This window comes from Somniosus microcephalus, chromosome 26 (genome assembly GCF_052327205.1).
Source record: "Somniosus microcephalus isolate GS21.2 chromosome 26, FLI_Smic_1.0, whole genome shotgun sequence".
NCBI classification, from domain to species: domain Eukaryota; kingdom Metazoa; phylum Chordata; class Chondrichthyes; order Squaliformes; family Somniosidae; genus Somniosus; species Somniosus microcephalus.
In genome coordinates this window covers 2,958,105-2,977,395 of record NC_141012.1, presented here as the reverse complement: position 1 = coordinate 2,977,395, position 19,291 = coordinate 2,958,105, and the positions used below count along the sequence as shown (strand labels likewise).

At 48.1% G+C, this 19,291-nt stretch overlaps 1 protein-coding gene across 3 annotated transcripts in view; it reads right to left on the bottom strand.

Moving 5' to 3' along the window:
* Positions 1–1,238: 1,238 nt before the first annotated feature.
* drc12 (dynein regulatory complex subunit 12 homolog) overlaps positions 1,239–19,291 on the bottom strand; it is a 26,472-nt gene continuing 8,419 nt past the window's right edge. For 2 of the 3 annotated variants that reach the window (XM_085967671.1, XM_085967672.1), the window contains exons 3-7: positions 18,000–18,065; positions 15,619–15,738; positions 9,897–9,989; positions 7,974–8,104; positions 1,239–1,578 (exon numbers count right to left, since the gene is read on the bottom strand). In XM_085967671.1, the coding sequence (XP_085823797.1) occupies positions 1,450–1,578; positions 7,974–8,104; positions 9,897–9,989; positions 15,619–15,738; positions 18,000–18,065 (539 nt within the window). In that variant the 3' untranslated portion in view covers positions 1,239–1,449. The remainder of the gene's footprint in view (positions 1,579–7,973; positions 8,105–9,896; positions 9,990–15,618; positions 15,739–17,999; positions 18,066–19,291) is intronic. The other variant, XM_085967673.1, reaches the window with a different exon arrangement.

Genomic DNA, 19,291 nt, shown 5'->3' with positions numbered 1-19,291 from the left:
CACAGTTTCTCTTATTTCCTTGAGTCTTCTGGACACTGGAGGAATCGATGTCCTTGAGGTGCTGCCGAATTGCAGGTAAGTCCGTTTCCACTTCGTCGCCACTGTAGTGTCCGTGTGTAGATAAAGACACTGAAGAAAGGAGTTGGTTCATAGGTATTTACTAAGCAAGTCTGGGGGGGGGGGGTTTAAAGGATATACACAATACACAGGCTTATATAGCCCAAGTGGCAATTACCGGCATTACGCACACCTGGGGCTCTTAAAGGCACATACACCATAATTGCTCTTAAAGGCACATACACCACAGATGGGGTGCCAACCAAGCGAGCTGTTTTGTCCAGGATGGTGTCGAGCTTCTTGAGTGTTGTTGGAGCTGCACTCATCCAGGCAAGTGGAGAGTGTTTCATTACACCCCTGACTTGTGCCTTGTAGATGGTGGAAAGGCTTTGGGGAGTCAGGAGGTGAGACACTCGCCGCAGAATACCCAGCCTCTGACCTGCTCTTGTAGCCACAATATTTATGTGGCTGGTCCAGTTAAGTTTCTGGTTAATGGTGACCCCCAGGATGGTGATGGTGGGGGATTTGGCGATGGTAATGTGTGTGTGTCTGTGAGTGTGTGTGTGTCTGTGAGTGTGTGTGTGTCTGTGAGTGTCTGTGATTGTGTGTGTGAGTGTGTGTGCCTGTTGTTATGTTCATAAATAAATAGACGTTTTCATTATGAACAGCTAGCTTGAGCTAGTCATTTATTCAGCCATGTGGACTAGTGTACAGGCATCCATCTTGACTACTGCCTTGTGGGTAGCCCACTACTAAACATACAGCTCCACCTAGTGTACCATTCTAGAATGACATGTTACTGATCATTACACCTGTGATTGTGTGTGTGCCTGAGTGTGTGTGTGTCTGTGATTGTGTGTGTGAGTGTGTGTGCCTGAGTGTGTGTGTGTGTGTGTGACTGAGTGTGGCTGTGAATGTGTGTGTTTGAGGCACATGTGGGTGAGTCACAGGCTAAATCACTTCTAGAAAAGTAGATGCATTTTGTCGTTATATTTTATACTAGTCACTAATTAAAATTACAGTATAAATTACGGGACGGGGAGGGAAAAGATCGATATTGAGATTGAAAGTATTTCTGAACCTCTGTTTTACACTTGGACGTGAGGATTACTCCGGGAGTTAGGTGGGTGATTGTTCGCATAAGGTCCTGCTTTAGTCAGAAAATTCTGTTCCAACTCAAGATTATTTATCCAATTTTAAGTGACCAAAAACAATATTTAAAATGAAATCTCATTTGTTGCAATACTTTGTCCAAATGGGAGGCTCAGAAGATGGAGCCACTTTAGCTTCGGCGAGTCGAGTCCAAAAGGAAACTCTTGGAAATGGAGAAGTTTGATCAGAGGCAGAGACACCCGAGGAGCCTCTGACCGACTGTCCGCCGCTTCCCGGGGCTTAAATCTCCAGCGGGTTGAGCCCGAACTCCAGCAGTTTCCGCTTCTGTTCCGAATGGAAACTGGTCGCTGTTTTCTCCCACTGGAGTCTGGCCGTTTCCAGCTTGTTCAGCAGCATGTCCAGGCTGTCCTGTACCAGGGGAGGAGGAGGAGAGAGGTCATTGGGTCTCACTGTTCACAAACCCCCGGCCTCACTGCAGCCCCCGGCAACAGAGATAGAAGTGAATTAGCAAGTTTCTGGGTTGGGTTTTTAAAGCTTACAGAGGAGGCGAAGGGAGGTGAAGAGTTTCAGAGTGGGAAGAATGAGTTGGGGTAACTTTCAAAAGGGAATTGGATAAATACTTGAAGAGGATAAAGTGCAGGGCTACGGTGAAAGAGCCGGGAAGTGGACTAATTGGAGAGCTCTTTCAAAGAGCTGGCACAGGCACAATGGGCCGAATGGCCTTCAGCTATGCTGTGAATTCTAAGGTAGGTGCGATGAGTCTTGAATACAGAATAGTGAGGAAGCAGGGAGGTGGAGGAGTGTATAGGATGGGGAGTTGGGGCTTAGGAGGAGCAGTGCCCCATAGAACAACAAACAGGCTGCCCTCTTATAACCATATTCAACTTTTTACTGTGGGGACCGATTTCAAGATAGAGGTCTTTTAGCTTATGAAAGGGTTTGATAGGGTCGTCGTAGAGAAGATGTAGTGTATGTGCCTTTAAGAGCCCCATGTGTACTGTAATGCCGGTAATGGCCACTCGGGCTATATAAGCCTGTATATTGTGTTGTATCAGTTAGTTCCCCTCCAGACTTTGTTTAGTAAACACCTATGAAACCCACTCCTGTCTTCAGTGTCTCTATCAACACACAGACACAACAGTGGCGACGAATTGGAAACGGACTTACCTGCAATTCGGCAGCACCTCAAGGACATCGATTCCTCTGGCGTCCAAAGTTGAAGAAAAATCAAGAAAAAGAAAAAGCTGTGGTTTCACCAGCTAGCCAAGCTGGTGGCAGGTACTGCAATAATCCTTCCTGGGCGTCGGGCTGGGGCTCCAGCGGCTGGCTCTACAGCTGGGCCAAGCAGCGAAAGCAGAGGCAAGCAGTAACAGATGGGGAGGGAGCACTTGGGAGACGGCCGGCGCTGCAAGCAGGTCGGCGTTCAGACCTAGAGAGAGAGTCCGGCGGGAACGAGTCTCCAACTGTAAATAAATAAATAAAAAGAACGGAAACCGCGGGAAACAGCGTTGTCATCAGCAGCAACGGCGGGGAAGCGCCATATCTTTTCTGCAGAAAAGAAAGAAAAGCGCGGGAAGCGCCATTTTATTTCTAGGATGCCTAAGTCTGGCAATATTGATGCTTTTGATAATGAGATAGAGGATTGGACCACATATGTGGAAAGAGTGGAGGTATATTGCACCGCAAATGGAATAGAAGATGAAAAAAAACTTCAGTACTGCTAAATCTAATGGGCGCAAAGACATACGGGCTGTTACGAAATTTAATCACTCCAGCCAAACCAAAGGACAAGAATTTTAAAGAAATTGTTGATACCCTACAGGAGCACTTAAACCCAACACCGCTGCTGATAGCGGAACGATTCAAATTCTTCAAGAGAAATCAACACAAGAATGAAAGTAACGCTGATTACCTCACCGAATTAAGAAAGCTATCAAAACACTGCCAATTCGGGGCAGGGCTAGCAGATTATCTTCGAGACAAATTCATCTGCGGTCTCTTAAGTGAAGGAACACAGAAAAGGCTGCTTTCTGAAAAAGATTTAACACTGGACAAGGCTTTCAGTATGGCTGTATCATACGAAGCAGCCGCAAGAGGAGCTGCAGAGATACAACAAAAGACACAGGACTTCGGCACCCATGAAATGACACAGGGTTGAGAGAGATGTTATCGCTGCGGCAAATCCACCCATGACCAGAGGGACTGCTGGTTCAAGGACAAAGCATGCAGGCAATGCAGAAAGATTGGACACATTGCACGGGTATGCCGATCTGGACAAAAAAAATCCACAGACAGGAAAAAAAAAAATCAATAAAGAAAAGTACAGAAAGGTACAAATGATGACGGACAGTAGCTCCGAAGACCAGAAGAGCGATAGCGACTCCGAAAACAAGAGACTAAGCGGTCTCAAATTACATAATGTAATTGCCAAAGATGATTACCAGACCATTTGAGTTACCCTCACGATAGCAGGGTCCCCAGTTAAAATGGAGCTAGATACAGGATCAGCTCTGACCGTCATAAATCGACGGGATTACGAGCGGCTATTTCCGCATATACCTTTAAAAGACACATCCATTATCTTGAAAACATATACGGGGCAGAAAGTATACCCCAGAGGGAAAATAAGGGTGCCTGTTGTATACAACGGCAAGGAAATACAAAAGTTGTATTTATACATTCTACAAGATGGTGGTCCACCGCTGTTGGGACGTGAATGGATCAGGAAAATACGTTTAGACTGGCACTCCATTCAGGCACTGACGGTGACCAGTAAGAAAAAAAACAATGAGGACGTCATACCTGAACGATTAAAAGACATCTTGGCCAACGCCAAAGAAGTGTTTCAAGAGAAACTAGGAACCTTGAAAGGCATCACCGCCTCAATAAAAGTGGAAGATGCAGCAATTCCCAAGTTTTTTAAGGCAAGACCGGTGCCATACGCAATTCGTCCAGCAGTCGAGGCAGAGCTGGAGAATTTGGAAAAGGCAGGCGTATTATCCAAAATAGACTGGAGCGAGTGGGCAACACCCATCGTTCCAGTCATGAAGAAAGCATTGAATAATGATAAATCTGAAGAACAGAGAAAAATTCGCATCTGTGGAGACTTCAAGGTGACTGTAAACCCGGTCCTTCACACGGTACAGTATCCTCTTCCGAGGATAGAAGATATTTTCGCCTCACTACCCGGAGGGAAACGTTTCACCAAAATTGACTTGGCACAGGCATATCTACAGATGGAGGTTGAAGAGGCCTCTAAAAAATATCTCACGATAAATACACACAAAGGTCTGTACCAGTACAATCGACTGGTTTTCGGAGTAGCATCCGCTCCAGCTATCTGGCAAAGAGCTATGGAGCAAGTCCTCCAAGGGATTCCGGGGACTCAATGCTACCTAGACGACATCCTTGTAACAGGAGAAAACGACAACGAGCACCTTGCCAATTTGGAGCAGGTGCTCACTAGGCTGAGAGAACGGGGCCTACGAGCAAATCGCCCCAAGTGCGAATTTTTCCAAAATCAAATATCATATTGTGGCCACATAATTAATAAGGAAGGGTTGCATAAGTCACCTGAAAAAATTGAAGCGGTTATAAAAGCCCCAGCACCTGAAAATGTTTCACAATTAAGGTCGTTCCTGGGATTAATAAATTACTATCATAAATTTTTACCGAACTTATCAACTCTTCTACACTCTCTTAATGAACTGCTACAAACAGGAGTAATTTGGAAATGGAGCGAAGACTGTAAACGTGCCTTCCATAAATGCAAAGACTTAATCACGTCCAAAGAAGTTTTGGCTCATTACAACCCATCACTGCCAATCAGACTGGCGTGCGATGCATCCCCTTACGGCGTAGGAGCAGTATTATCGCATAAATTCCCTGATGGCTCGGAACGGCCGATAGCTTTTGCGTGACGCTCATTGAACTCAGCTGAGCGTAACTATGCCCAAATCGACAGGGAAGCACTCAGCCTGGTATGGGGAGTGAAGAAATTCAACCATTACCTGCACGGACAAAAATTTACCTTGTTGACTGACCATCAACCCCTCATCTCCATATTCAACCCTAAAAAGGGTGTTCCCATTATGACAGCGCAAAGGCTACAGAGGTGGTCCCTTTTTCTAGGGGCACACCAATACAACATAGAATACAAAGGATCAAAACAGCATGGGAATGCTGACGGGTTATCGCGCCTACCGTTGCCAACGGTAGAAGAAGCACCTACCGTAGACCCAGTGGAGATTTTCCACTCTACCATAGTCGAATGTCTACCAGTAACAAATTCTGCCATTGAAAGGGAAACTAGAAATGACCCGACTCTCTCACGGGTCTACGATTTAACAGTGAAGGGATGGCCAGCACATGGCGAACCACTGTTGCCAGCATTCTCGCAAAGAAGAGAACAGCTGTCAGTATGCCGAGGAACCTTGATGTGTGGATCCAGAGTGGTGATTCCACCCAAACTCCAGGATAAAGTGCTAAAGGAGCTTCACGAGGGGCATCTGGGTGGAGTGAAAATGAAGAACCTAGCCAGGGCGTTTGTATGGTGGCCAGGTATCGATGGAGACATCGAAGAAATGACCAAGAGCTGCCTAGGATGCCAGAAGGTCCAAAACGCTCCACCCCAAGCCCCTCTACATCCATGGGAGTGGCCCTCATCTCCCTGGCAAAGGTACACATTGACTTTGCTGGTCCATTTATGGACTCAATGTTCTTAATTGCGGTTGATGCACACTCCAAGTGGCCGGAGGTAATAAAGATGTCCTCCACCACCACGGAAAAAACCATCACAGTATTAAGGACCATATTTGCCAGGAATGGGCTGCCGGAACAGATCTGTTCTGATAATGGACCGCAATTTGTGTCCGAAGAATTCAGGAAGTTCTTAAAAAACAATGGGGTTAAGCACTACACGTCCGCCCCATACCATCCCGCCACCAATGGATTGGCTGAAAGGTTTGTCCAGACCTTCAAGAAGGCCATAAAGGCCATGGGTAATGAAGACATAAAACTTCAGCACAAGGTGGATAACTTCTTGTTCGCATACAGGAATGCAACACATATGGTTACAAACCAAACTCCCGCCATGATGTTCTTCAATAGAAGCCTAAGATGCCGGCTGGATTTGATCAAGCCCAACATCAGAAGGGACGTGGAGAACCGGCAATTTCAAGGCATGAATGAAAGGCCAACTAGAACCTTCCAGATAGGTCAACAAGTTTTGGCCCGGGACTACCGTACCGAGAAATGGCAGCCTGGAACTATCTGCACACGACTAGGACCGCTGATGTATACCGTGGACATCGGAGAAAGCATAATAAGGCGCCATGCTGACCAAATCATAGAGTCATCCGAAAAGGGACAACCTACACCACAAGTCTATACGCCTAACGATGAAGTAGAGATACCCATATCTACCTCCGATCCGGTGATACTGGAACCCGATGAACCCGACACTGGCATTCAAGCCGAATCAGCCTTGCCAAAAGAACCTACTACACCACCAGAAACTACTACACCACCGAGGCGTTATCCGGACCGAGTCAGGAAGCCTCCAGAGAGACTGACTTATAATTAATTAACTGCAGCAATGTGTAGATTATTTTTCTTGTAACATGTAATTAATAATTACTTAAAATATTATGTACTGGTTGTCTAAAAGGGGAGGAATTGTAGTGTATGTGCCTTTAAGAGCCCCCTGTGTACTGTAATGCCGGTAATGGCCACTCGCGCTATATAAGCCTGTATATTGTGTTGTATCCGTTAGTTCCCCTCCAGACTTTGTTTAGTAAACACCTATCAAACCAGCTCCTGTCTTCAGTGTCTCTATTAACACACAGACACAACAGAAGATGTTTCCACTTGTGGGGAAGACCAGAACTAGGGGCCATAAATATGAGATAGTCACTAATAAATCCAATAGTGAATTCAGGAGAAACTTCTTTACGCAGAGAGTGGTGAGAATGTGGAACTCGCTACCACAGGGAGTGGTTGAGGCGAATAGTGTCGATACATTTAAGGGGAAGTGAGATGAACACACGAGGGAGAAAGGAATCGAAGGATATGCTGATAGGGTGAGATGAAGAGGGTGGGAGGAGGCTCGTGTGGAACATAAACACCGACATAGACCAGTTTGGCTGAATGGCCTGTTTCTGTGCTGTAAATTCATTCTATGTAAGAAGCTGCCCCTCTCTCTGTCTGTCTCGCAAACTGAATTTCCACAGCTCACAGAGACAGAAGGCAACAGAATGAAATACTTGCATTTATATAGTGCCTTTCATGACATCCCAGAGCGCTTCACAGCTAATGAATTACTTTTGAAGTGTAGTCACTGTTGTAATGTAGGAAACACAGCAGCCAATTTGCACACAGCAAGCTCCCACAAACAGCAATGAGATAAAAAACTAGATAATCTGTTTTAGTGATATTGATTGAGGGATAAATATTGGCCAGGACACCGGGGAGAACTCCCTTGCTCTTCTTTGAAATAATGCCGTGGGATCTTTTTTACATCCGCCAGAAAGGGCAGACGGGGCCTCGGTTTAACATCTCATCCGAAAGGCGGCACCTCCAACAGTGCATCACTCCCTCAGCACTAGCACTGGGAGTGCCGGCCTGGATTATGTGTTCAGGTCTGTGGAGTAGGACTTGAACCCATGTCCTTCTGACTTAGAGGCAAGAGTGCTACTCACTGAGGCATGGCTAACACCTTAACAATGCATCTTAACCCCAGCTCAGATACGTGGCCCCTACAGCATGCGTCTCTCACTTCTCGTAGGCCCGGCAGTGATACCTACATGGAGGATGACTTCGTACTCAGTCTCCATATTGTCTATCTTCCTCTGGAGCTCTTTGATGGTGGCATCCTTCTCCTTGATGATCTGCACTTTCTCCTCCTGTGTCCTCGCTAACTGTTGCTGACATGATGCTGACAGGAAATGACACCACAGAATTAGTTCCTACATATGACCTTTTCCCACCACCCCCCAACCAGACCCCGGTCTGACCACTGATGTGCCTCAATAATCCCGAGACTCGATGTTAGCGGAACAAAACAAGGCTTTTATTAACTTAGAAGATAACATGCAGTGGAGAGAGGTATCTTCCATCTGGAGCTCTGCAGTACTGGATATGAGGCCAGACTGAGCTGGCTTACATAGAGGCCAGGTATGGGCGGAGCCCTACACACAACACATTCCATACATTCCAATATACAATACAATGGTGAGGAGAAACCTGAAACCAACCACAGTCACAGGCAATACAATGGTGAGGGGAAACCTGAAACCAACCACAGTCACAGGCAGTGATGAATGGAATATTTCATCACATTCACCCCTTCTATAGATTTAGTCTGTTCGGGGGTTTGGTAGTCCTCTGCGACCGACGTGGCTGTTGTGGTGTCGCGGGTGTCCCCAGTGGCCTCCTGGGTCTCTGCCGGGGGTGCCGCCAGGGTTGTTGAAGGGGTAGTTGGTGGGGGTGCCGTTGGTCGATGTTCTTCCGGGGGTGATGAAAGAGTAGTGGGTGGGTAAGAGTTGCTGTGGTCGTTGTTGCTGCTATTGCCGTGGTTGTTGTCGTTACCGGCTGGGGCGACGTCTTTTATTGACACGGTGTCCTCCCTTCCGTCGGCGTGCCGGACATACGCGTATTGGGGGTTGGCGTGGAGTAGGTGCACTGGCTCCACGAGAGGATCCGTCTTATGGCCCCTCACATGCCTTCGCACGAATACCGGACCTGGGGTGGAGAGCCATGACGGCATGGATACGCCTGAGGTGGATTTCCGGGGAAAGCTAAACATTCGTTCATGAGGCGTGGCATTAGTGGCAGTACACAATAGCGACCGTATCGAATGGAGCACATCTGAGAGGACTTCCTGCCAGCGGGAGATAGGGAGGCCCTTGGTCCTTAGAGCTAGAGTGACTGCTTTCCATACTGTCCCGTTCTCTCGCTCCACTTGACCGTTACCCCGGAGGTTGTAGCTGGTGGTACGGCTCGTGGCGATACCCCTGGACAGCATGTACTGGCGTAGCTCTTCACTCATGAAGGACGCCCCCCTATCCGTGTGGATGTAGCTCGGCATACCGAACAGGCAGAACAGGCTGTTGAGGCATTTAATGACCGTGGCGCTGGTCATGTCTGGGCAGGGGAAGGCCCCAAACTGCCTTTTAATCTGTTTCATTTCCTGCCTTTTTTTCTCAGTCCTGACAAAGGGTTTTGACCTGAAACGTTGACTCTGTTTCTCTCTCCACGGATGTTGCCTGGCCTGCTGAGTTTTTCCAGCGTTTTCTGTTGTTATTCCCACTCTAACCTGTTATCTGGAAACCAAACTCCAGCACAGCCTCACTGCATCCCAGCACTAAATCCCAGCACAGCTCCAACACAATCCCAGCATAAGATGTAAGTTTCTTGCAAGATTTTGTGTGACAATGTCTGAGTGAAAATTAGTTATAAGTGTAATCAGTTTATACTGCACATGCTCACACATTCACTCTCTAAGATATACTCATTTACTCACTCACACTACACTCTACTCACACCCACACACACTGCAGTCACACACACTCTTACATAATACTCGCACACCAAGCTAGCTTACTCACACAAACTACACTTACACACATGCTGCAAGCACACACTCACGGGCACTCTCAGTGCTCACACGTATCTGCAGTGTGTTACAGTCGGTGTGATTCTCGCACTCGATCCTGGCCGGGACTCACTGAGTTGCTGCTGAAGGTGGCTGACCTCGATCTCCAGCTGATGGACTCGGAGGTCCAGGTCTGACCGCATCGTCTTGTACTGACGGGTCATATCTGGGGGTCGGAGAGTACGAGGGCGGTTACATGGTGCGAGGATTGTTCACAGCTTTTATTTAATATTTGATACATTTCTGTGCCCCCGACCCCCCACCCTGGAGGTCCCTGAGTTTGTCTCAATGTTCTCCAGGAGCTGTGTGATAGTCTAGTGCAGTTCTTAATCTGAAATAGTAAGTGACTCCATGAAATAGCACGCAGGATAAACCTGTATATTGGGAGAGGAGAGGGGAGGGGAGGGGAAGACTGCTCCATCTCCAGCTGACCCTCTCTCCCACTGCTTGGCAGAGACCAGAACCTTCTGCTCTGCCACCCAAGCCAGGTCCTAAACCAATGAAACACCTGATCTTGAGAAAATACCAACTAAAAGCATTTATAAAAACCTGCCGCTGTCCTTGGAAGAGTCTGACGATGGATCAGAGCCGGTTCCTAACCCTGAAACCAGCTGGAATATGAGGGAGGTTTTATATCTGGATGTACAGCAGTGAATTCCACCTCCCTCCCTCCCGTATCCACTATCCATTGGATTTATTAGTTCAGTAATTGATCCAATTTCAATTAATAAAATAATTAATCACCTGAAATTTCTCACCCCCTACCTGTTATGTATTGTGTGTTCTCCTCCCACCTGTGGTGGCTCTGTCACAGGAGATAAATGGTTGGTTGTTCTCTGTTAAGTTTAGCTCTCCTTGTTCGGAACTTACCAGAACTTCCTTTCCTTCCAATAAAGCACTTCATGTTTGAATCTCTGAGTTCTGAGTCCTAAATTGTGTCTAGGTAGAAAGGTACCGACACAACAAGTGGCAACGAGGAGTGGATGAATCTGCGTATGTTACGGGTGCAGTGAGTAAACAGAAAATTTAATTTGAAACGTGAGATGGCTACTATATTAGGAAACATCGGTGATTTTGATGAAAATGTGGAGCAATGGAGCACATATACAGAACGTTTTGACTATTTTGTTTTGGCGAATGTGGTGGCAAATGAAAAGGTCGTGCCTACCTTTTTGAGTGTAATCGGGCCGAAGACATTCAATTTACTTCGCAGCCTCGTGCAGCCAGATAAGCCAGGAACTAAAACATATAAGCAACTAGTGGAAATTCTTGGAGCACATTTTTCACCAAAACCTCTGGTTATTGCTGAGAGATTTAGATTTCACAAACGGAATCAAGAGGAGGGGGAATCAGTGACGATGTTTATTGCTGCTTTAAAAAGGTTGTCGGAACACTGCCAGTTCAAGGAGGTGCTGAATGACACCATTAGAGACAGACTTGTGTGTGGTCTGCAAAATGCAGCCACACAGAAGCGCCTTCTTACTGAGGACAACCTTACTCTTGAAAAGGCCATTGAAGTTAGTGTCTCCATGGAGATGGCGGAAAAGGAGGCTCACCAGTTGAGTTCAACAGGGAGAGTTCACATGGTGTCGTCTGAGCCTAAAGGTGTGCGGAACGGCACATGTTACCGTTGTGGGAAAACGGGCCAGCGCGCTAATGACTGCTGGTGTACGGAGCTGGAATGCCGAAATTGTGGCAAAAAGGGTCACATTAAACGCGCCTGTAGAGGTAAAAAAAGAACAGACAGAGCTGGGAAGCATGGAAGCAAAATGTCTGTATTTGGACAAGAGAGGAAAAAGAGTGTTCATTCAGTGCAGTATGATGGAACAAGCAAAACAGAGGGGAGCGACACCTCTGAGGAGAAAGAGGTGCACATACTGACGGTTGCAGGTGATTCAAATGGCTACTGGGTGTCACCACTGGTGGAGGGACAATCAGTGCGGATGGAGGTGGACACAGGCGCGGCTGTGTCCCTTGTTTCAGACACTGTCTGCAACAAAATGCTAAAGCATCTTACCCTTCAGCCAACAAACATTGTGCTAAAGACGTATACCGGCGAACCTGTGGCCATGAGAGGCGTCATTGAGGTGACAGTTAAATTGAACGGACAGACTGCAAAACTGCCACTATATGTGGTAAAGGGAAATTACCCATCGCTACTGGGACGTGCGTGGCTAGAGAAAATCACGCTGGACTGGCCTGCAGTCCGCATGATGTCAAAAGGGGAGTCAGGTCTGACTGCAGTGTTAAACAAACATGCAGAACTCTTCAATGGGGAACTTGGGAGCATGAAAAAGATCAGCGTGAGACTGGACATTAAACCTGACAGCAAGCCGAAGTTTCACAAAGCCCGACCTGTACCCTATGCAATTAGGCCAAAAGTTGAGGCTAACTTGGAGGCCTTAGTCAAGAATGGAGTCCTGGAGCCTGTGAACGTGAGCAAATGGGCCACACCCATTGTTCCTGTCCTGAAAAAGGATGGATCTGTTCGAATCTGCGGGGATTTTAAAGTGACTATTAACCCGGTGCTATCTGCGGAACAGTACCCTCTTCCCCTCATTGAGGATCTTTTTACGGGCCTGGCCGGAGGGCAAAAGTTCAGCAAAATAGACTTATGCCAGGCTTATCTACAAATGCATGTCGATGACAAATCAAAGGAGCTGCTGACAATTGTGACACACAAGGGGCTATACAGGTACTGCCTCCTTCCGTTTGGAATTACGTCGGCCCCTGCTCTATTCCAAAGGGCAATGGATCAGATTTTGAGTGGACTGCCAGGAGTCCAGTGCTACCTGAACGACATCCTTGTCACTGGGACAAATGAGGAGGATCATCTTCTGAACTTGGATGCGACACTACAACGACTGAAAGAGTACGGACTCAGAGTTCATAAAGACAAATGTGAATTCTTTCAGTCTTCAGTTGAGTACCTGGGGCATGTGATTGACGCTACTGGCCTGCATAAGGCGCCGTCAAAGGTCAAGGCGATCGTGGAGGCCCCAGCACCCCAGAATGTGAGCCAGTTACGTTCATTTCTGGGGCTACTTAACTACTATGGGAAGTTTATTCCAGACTTAGCAACATTGCTGAAGCCGTTACATCAGTTGCTATGTCAAGGCAAAACATGGAAATGGACTGAACTGTGCAACGAAGCTTTCGCCCAAGCAAAGAAAGCATTGCTGAAATCGGAGGTCCTGACACACTTCGACCCAAAGCTACCCGTGCAGCTAGCATGTGATGCATCACCATATGGTGTGGGAGCAGTCATATCCCACATCATGCCTTCGGGTGAAGAGAAATCTATCGCCTTCGCATCACGCACCTTGAACAAGGCCGAGAGTAACTATGCGCAGATCGAGCGCGAGGCCTTGGGAATTGTTTTTGGAATTCGAAAATTTCATCAGTACCTGTTTGGGAGAAGGTTCACGCTCCTGATGGACCACCGTCCATTGACTTCAATCTTCAGGCCCCACACCGGAATTCTGTCTCTCGCTGCAAGCAGGATGCAAAGGTGGGCTTTACTGTTGTCAGGACACACATACGACATCAAATATCGCAAATCAGACTTGCACGGCAACGCAGACGGTCTCTCGAGGCTACCCTTACCTGTTACTCCCCCAGAGCCTCGTCAGATAGACATCTTCTACTTTAGACAAGTGGAGGGAGCACCTGTCACTGCAGTTCAGGTGCGAAGGTACACCCGCAACGATCCAGTCCTGTCTGAGGTAATGGACGATGTCATTCGAGGGAGAGCTATAGGAGATTCTCCTAGTTTGAAACCTTACGTTTCAAAAAGAAATGAGCTCTCCGTCCAGGCAGGTTGTCTTCTTTGCGGATGCCGTGTCATCATTCCGCCACCTCTGAGGGAACCTATACTGCAACAACTTCATACAGGCCACAGTGGGATGGTTCGGATGAAGGAAATGGCAAGAAGCTACTTCTGGTGGCCAGGTCTCGATGGGAATATTGAGGAGAAAGCCAAAACATGTTCCCCATGTCAAAGGGTCCGGAATGTTCCACAGCTGGCAACCCTACACCCCTGGGATTGGCCTGCAGAAGTGTGGCAGCGAGTACATGTGGACTTCGCCGGTCCTTTCGAAGAGAAGATGTTTATGGTGGTTGTGGACGCTCGTAGCAAGTGGCCGGAGGTCACTGTGATGAGGTCTACCACGGCAGAGAAAACAATTGAGAAACTTGGTGAGATGTTCAGCCATTATGGCTCACTGGAACAACTCGTAAGTGACAACGGTCCACAATTTGTATCACAGGAGTTTGCAACCTTCCTGCATGTGAATGGTGTCCAACACATCAGGTCTGCGCCCTATCATCCCTCTACTAACGGCCGGGCAGAAAGGTTTGTGCAAACTTTGAAGCACGCCTTGAAGGCATCGCAAGGTCAGGGCTCAATCCACCAACGTCTGAACAGCTTCCTGTTGTCCTACAGGAATGAGCCGCATGCCACAACCAAAACTTCCCCCGCTTCGCTCATGATGAAGAGGCAGTTGCGGACAAGTTTTGACTTACTCAAACCTCCAAGGGCAGAACAGGTTGTCCATTGTCAACAACAAGCTCAAGTTGAAAAGAGAGAGAAAAGAGCCAAGGAGAGACGGTTTCACCCTGGAGAGCACGTCCTAGCTCGAAACTACAACACTGGACCGAAATGGGTTCCTGCTACGGTGATCGCGCAGACGGGCCCTGTGTCTTACACGGTTGAGACTGCTGAGGATGTCGTCTGGAGAAGACACACAGATCAACTGTTGCTAGGAGCAGAGACAGCCACAGAGGCTCCAACGGCTGGTTGGCCTGAACTGTTTCCGGATGATACCGCAAACCAGCAAACCCACAGTGCTCTTCTCCAACACAGGAAGTCAAAGAGACTGTTCCACCTGTGCAAACTCCTGACTTTCGACTGACACAGGCACCTTCTCCATCCAGGCCTGTGTCAATGCCTACTGCTGTGGAAGCCAGCGATAACCGCCGGTATCCTGTCAGGGAGCGGCGGCCTCCAAGACGCTTGGATCTGTAGGCTTAGTGACTTACCCACAAGACTGGGGCAGAATAAACCCCAGGGTAAAGTCAGGGGTTGAGGCAGTCTACCTCTACCCTAGGTTCGTTTAGTGCATTGAAAGTAACTTACCTGTTGAGGAATAATGTGGACCTTCCATTTAAGAGGGGAGGAAATGTTATGTATTGTGTGTTCTATTGTGTGTTCTCCTCCCACCTGTGGTGGCGCTGTCACAGGAAATAAATGGTTGGGTGTTCTCTGTTAAGTTTAGCTCTCTTTGTTCGGAACTTTCCAGAACTTCCTTTCCTTCCAATAAAGCACTTCATGTTTGAATCTTTGAGTTCTGAGTCCTAAATTGTGTCTAGGTAGAAAGGTACCGACACAACACTACCCACAAGATGCCATGTTGTGCTGGGGTTCCAGCGACCGCTGGTATCTCACCCAAGTAGCCTCTTTTCATATGTAAGCCTACACTGTACGTGTTGTTGGGCTATTCAGCTCTGGAGGGCATCACAGCTAAGCCTGATCCTGTCTTCATTTGACAACCACACAAGCAGGAACCACGGGACATCAATAGGGGCGGGGAACCTGCCCCCTCTAACTCGGGGTACAGAGGTCATGTTGCCCCCCTGCCGCTGCCCCAGCTGTGATCCTCGAACTCAACGCAGACCAGGGTCAGACCCCGGGACTGGTCGTGCTCTGTATTTCCCTCGATGAGCCATCAGAGCTGCTCCTCCCCACCCTGCCTGACAGCTTGAGGGTAAATTCTGCCCCATTTACATCTCCTTACCTGAGTGAATCGACTTCTTAACATCTTGTTCCTCAGTCAAGTCATTCTTGAGAACTTGCAGCTGTGCCTTCCACTCCTCCTTCACCAGCAAGGCCTGTCTCGCAATATCTCTCCGCAGAACTGGTATTCAAGAGATAAGAATTCAAACAGAACCTTCAATCCAACTTTCCTTTGGGGGGGGGGGTGGTGGGTAATTATATGTTCATCAAAGTGAGAGATATTAATGCTGGAAAATAGAATTTTTGCCACTTTCGGTATCTGGTGTCAGTATCCCAGGGCAGGTACAGCACGGGTTAGATACAGAGTAAAGCTCCCTCTACACTGTCCCATCAAACACTCCCAGGGCAGGTACAGCACGGGGTTAGATGCAGAGTAAAGCTCCCTCTACACGGTCCCATCAAACACTCCCAGGGCAGGTACAGCACGGGTTAGATACAGAGTAAAGCTCCCTCTACACTGTCCCATCAAACACTCCCAGGGCAGGTACAACACGGGGTTAGATACAGAGTAAAGCTCCCTCTACACTGTCCCATCAAACACTCCCAGGGCTGGTACAGCACGGGTTAGATACAGAGTAAAGCTCCCTCTACACTGTCCCATCAAACACTCCCAGGGCAGGTACAGCATGGGTTAGATGCAGAGTAAAGCTCCCTCTACACTGTCCCATCAAACACTCCCAGGGCAGGTACAACACGGGGTTAGATACAGAGTAAAGCTCCCTCTACATTGTCATCAAACACTCCCAGTGCAGGTACAGCACGGGTTAGATAGAGAGTAAAGCTCCCTCTACACTGTCCCATCAAACACTCCCAGGGCAGGTACAGCATGGGTTAGATGCAGAGTAAAGCTCCCTCTACACTGTCCCATCAAACACTCCCAGGGCAGGTACAACACGGGGTTAGATACAGAGTAAAGCTCCCTCTACATTGTCATCAAACACTCCCAGTGCAGGTACAGCACGGGTTAGATACAGAGTAAAGCTCCCTCTACACTGTCCCATCAAACACTCCCAGGGCACGTACAGCACGGGGTTAGATACAGAGTAAAGCTCCCTCTACACTGTCCCATCAAACACTCCCAGGGCAGGTACAGCACGGGGTTAGATACAGAGTAAAGCTCCCTCTACATTGTCCCATCAAACACTCCCAGGGCACATACAGCACGGGGTTAGATACAGAGTAAAGCTCCCTCTACACTGTCCCATCAAACACTCCCAGGGCAGCTACAGCACGGGGTTAGATACAGAGTAAAGCTCCCTCTACACTGTCCCATCAAACACTCCCAGGGCAGCTACAGCACGGGGTTAGATACAGAGTAAAGCTCCCTCTACACTGTCCCATCAAACACTCCCAGGGCAGGTACAGCACGGGTTAGATACAGAGTAAAGCTCCCTCTAAACTGTCCCATCAAACACTCCCAGGGCAGGTACAGCATGGGTTAGATACAGAGTAAAGCTCCCTCTAAACTGTCCCATCAAACACTCCCAGGGCAGGTACAGCATGGGTTAGATACAGAGTAAAGCTCCCTCTAAACTGTCCCATCAAACACTCCCAGGGCAGGTACAGCACAGGTTAGATACAGAGTAAAGCTCCCTCTACATTGTCCCATCAAACACTCCCAGGGCAGGTACAGCACGGGTTAGATACAGAGTAAAGCTCCCTCTACACTGTCCCGTCAAACACTCCCAGGGCAGGTACAGCACGGGTTAGATACAGAGTAAAGCTCCCTCTACACTGTCCCATCAAACACTCCCAGGGCAGGTACAGCACGGGTTAGATACAGAGTAAAGCTCCCTCTACACTGTCCCATCAAACACTCCCAGGGCAGGTACAGCACGGGGTTAGATACAGAGTAAAGCTCCCTCTACACTGTCCGGTTAGATACAGAGTATCTGTAGTTAGAGTATTTGAAGTGTAGTCACTGTTGTAATGTGGGAAATGCAGCAGCCAATGTGCACACAGCAAGCTCCCACAAACAGCAATGTGATAATGACAGATCATCTGTTTCAGTGATGTTGGTTGAGGGATAAATATTGGCCAGGACACCGGGGAAAACTCCCCTACTTTTCTTCTGAGTAGTGGCCATGGGATCTTTTACATCCACCTGAGTGAGCAGACAGGGCCTCGGTTTAACGGCACCTCCGATAGTGCAGCGCTCCTTCAGCATTGCACTGAGTGTCCTGGAGTGGGACTTGAACGCACAACCTTATGACTCAGAGGTGCTACCAACTGAGCCACAGCTGACACTGAGATAATGTGGAATTGCAAGTCCTTATTCCAGCCCTATTCACCCCATTCGCCCCTTTCAGCCCATTCACACATCAGATAGAAATTTGGGACAAACTTTATTTCAAATTCTGGATGTAGAATGTTCCCTCTTACCTAACTGGTCTTTGAGTGATTCCACTTCATGAACTGTTCGCTTGTATTTCTCCTCAAGGTCGTCTCCTTTAATATGAGAAAAAGTGAGAGGGACACAGGAGTGAGGCCAGGAATAAGGAGGGTGAGGGGGAACAGAGAGAGAGGCAGAGAGGAACAATTAAAATCTTTTCTGCATTTTCTGCAGTGTTTCAATATCTTTTTTGTAGTGCGCAGGCCAGAACTGTGCACAGTACTCAGGAGTGGTCTAACCAAGGTTTGATATTAATTGACTATCTCCTCCCTGTTGGACTCCTCTAGTTGTGAACCCAAGACTTTGGTTGCAGGCAGTGGCTCAGTGGTGCCACCAGCTGGCCGTGTGGGAGTCTGCTACCTGTCCCCAGCCTCTGGCAAGGAGATGGTGTGTGCTGGGGGAAGGGCTGGAAGAGGACTTAAAGAATGAATGAAATAACTTAATGGATGATGTGCTCTGAATGCTGAGCACTGCTCCATCGCACTGCATCCTTTATCACAACAGTTCCTTTCTGGACTCTGCTGCATTTGTGGCTCTTCTGTGGGCCTCCTGACATTGCATCTGCCCAATAGCCTGCAGCATGCGTCATTTTTTTATTCGTTTATGGGATGTGGGCGTCGTTGGCGATGCCAGCATTTATTGCCCATCCCTAATTGCCCCTTGAGAAGGTGGCGGTGAGCCGCCTTCTTGAGCCGCTGCAGTCCGTGTGGTGAAGGTACTCCCACAGTGCTGTTAGGGAGGGAGTTCCAGGATTTTGACCCAGCGACGACGAAGGAACGGCCGATATATTTCCAAGTCAGGATGGTGTGTGACTTGGAGGGGAACTTGGAGGTGGTGGTGTTCCCGTGCGCCTGCTGCCTTTGTCCTTCTAGGTGGACGAGGTGGCGGGTTTGGGAGGTGTGTGCACGAGTGACACAAGACTGTGTGAGTACAACAACTGTTTCCAGAATCAATGATCAGTGGTATTCTGGCTTGAATTGGTGACATGTGAATACAGTGATGTGTTTTTTAATATTTTTATTCTCGGGATGTGAGCGTCACTGGCAAGGCGGTTAAGAATGCAAATGGTATGTTGGCCTTCGCAGCAAGAGGGTTCGAGTACAAGAACAAGGATGTCTTGCTGCAGTTGTACAGGGCCTTGGTGAGACCACACCTTGAGTGTTGTGTGCAGTTTTGGTCGCCTTACCTGAGGAAGGACGTTCTTGCCATGGAGGGAGTGCAGCGAAGATTCACCAGGCTGATACCTGGGATGGCAGGAATGACATATGAGGAGAGATTGTGT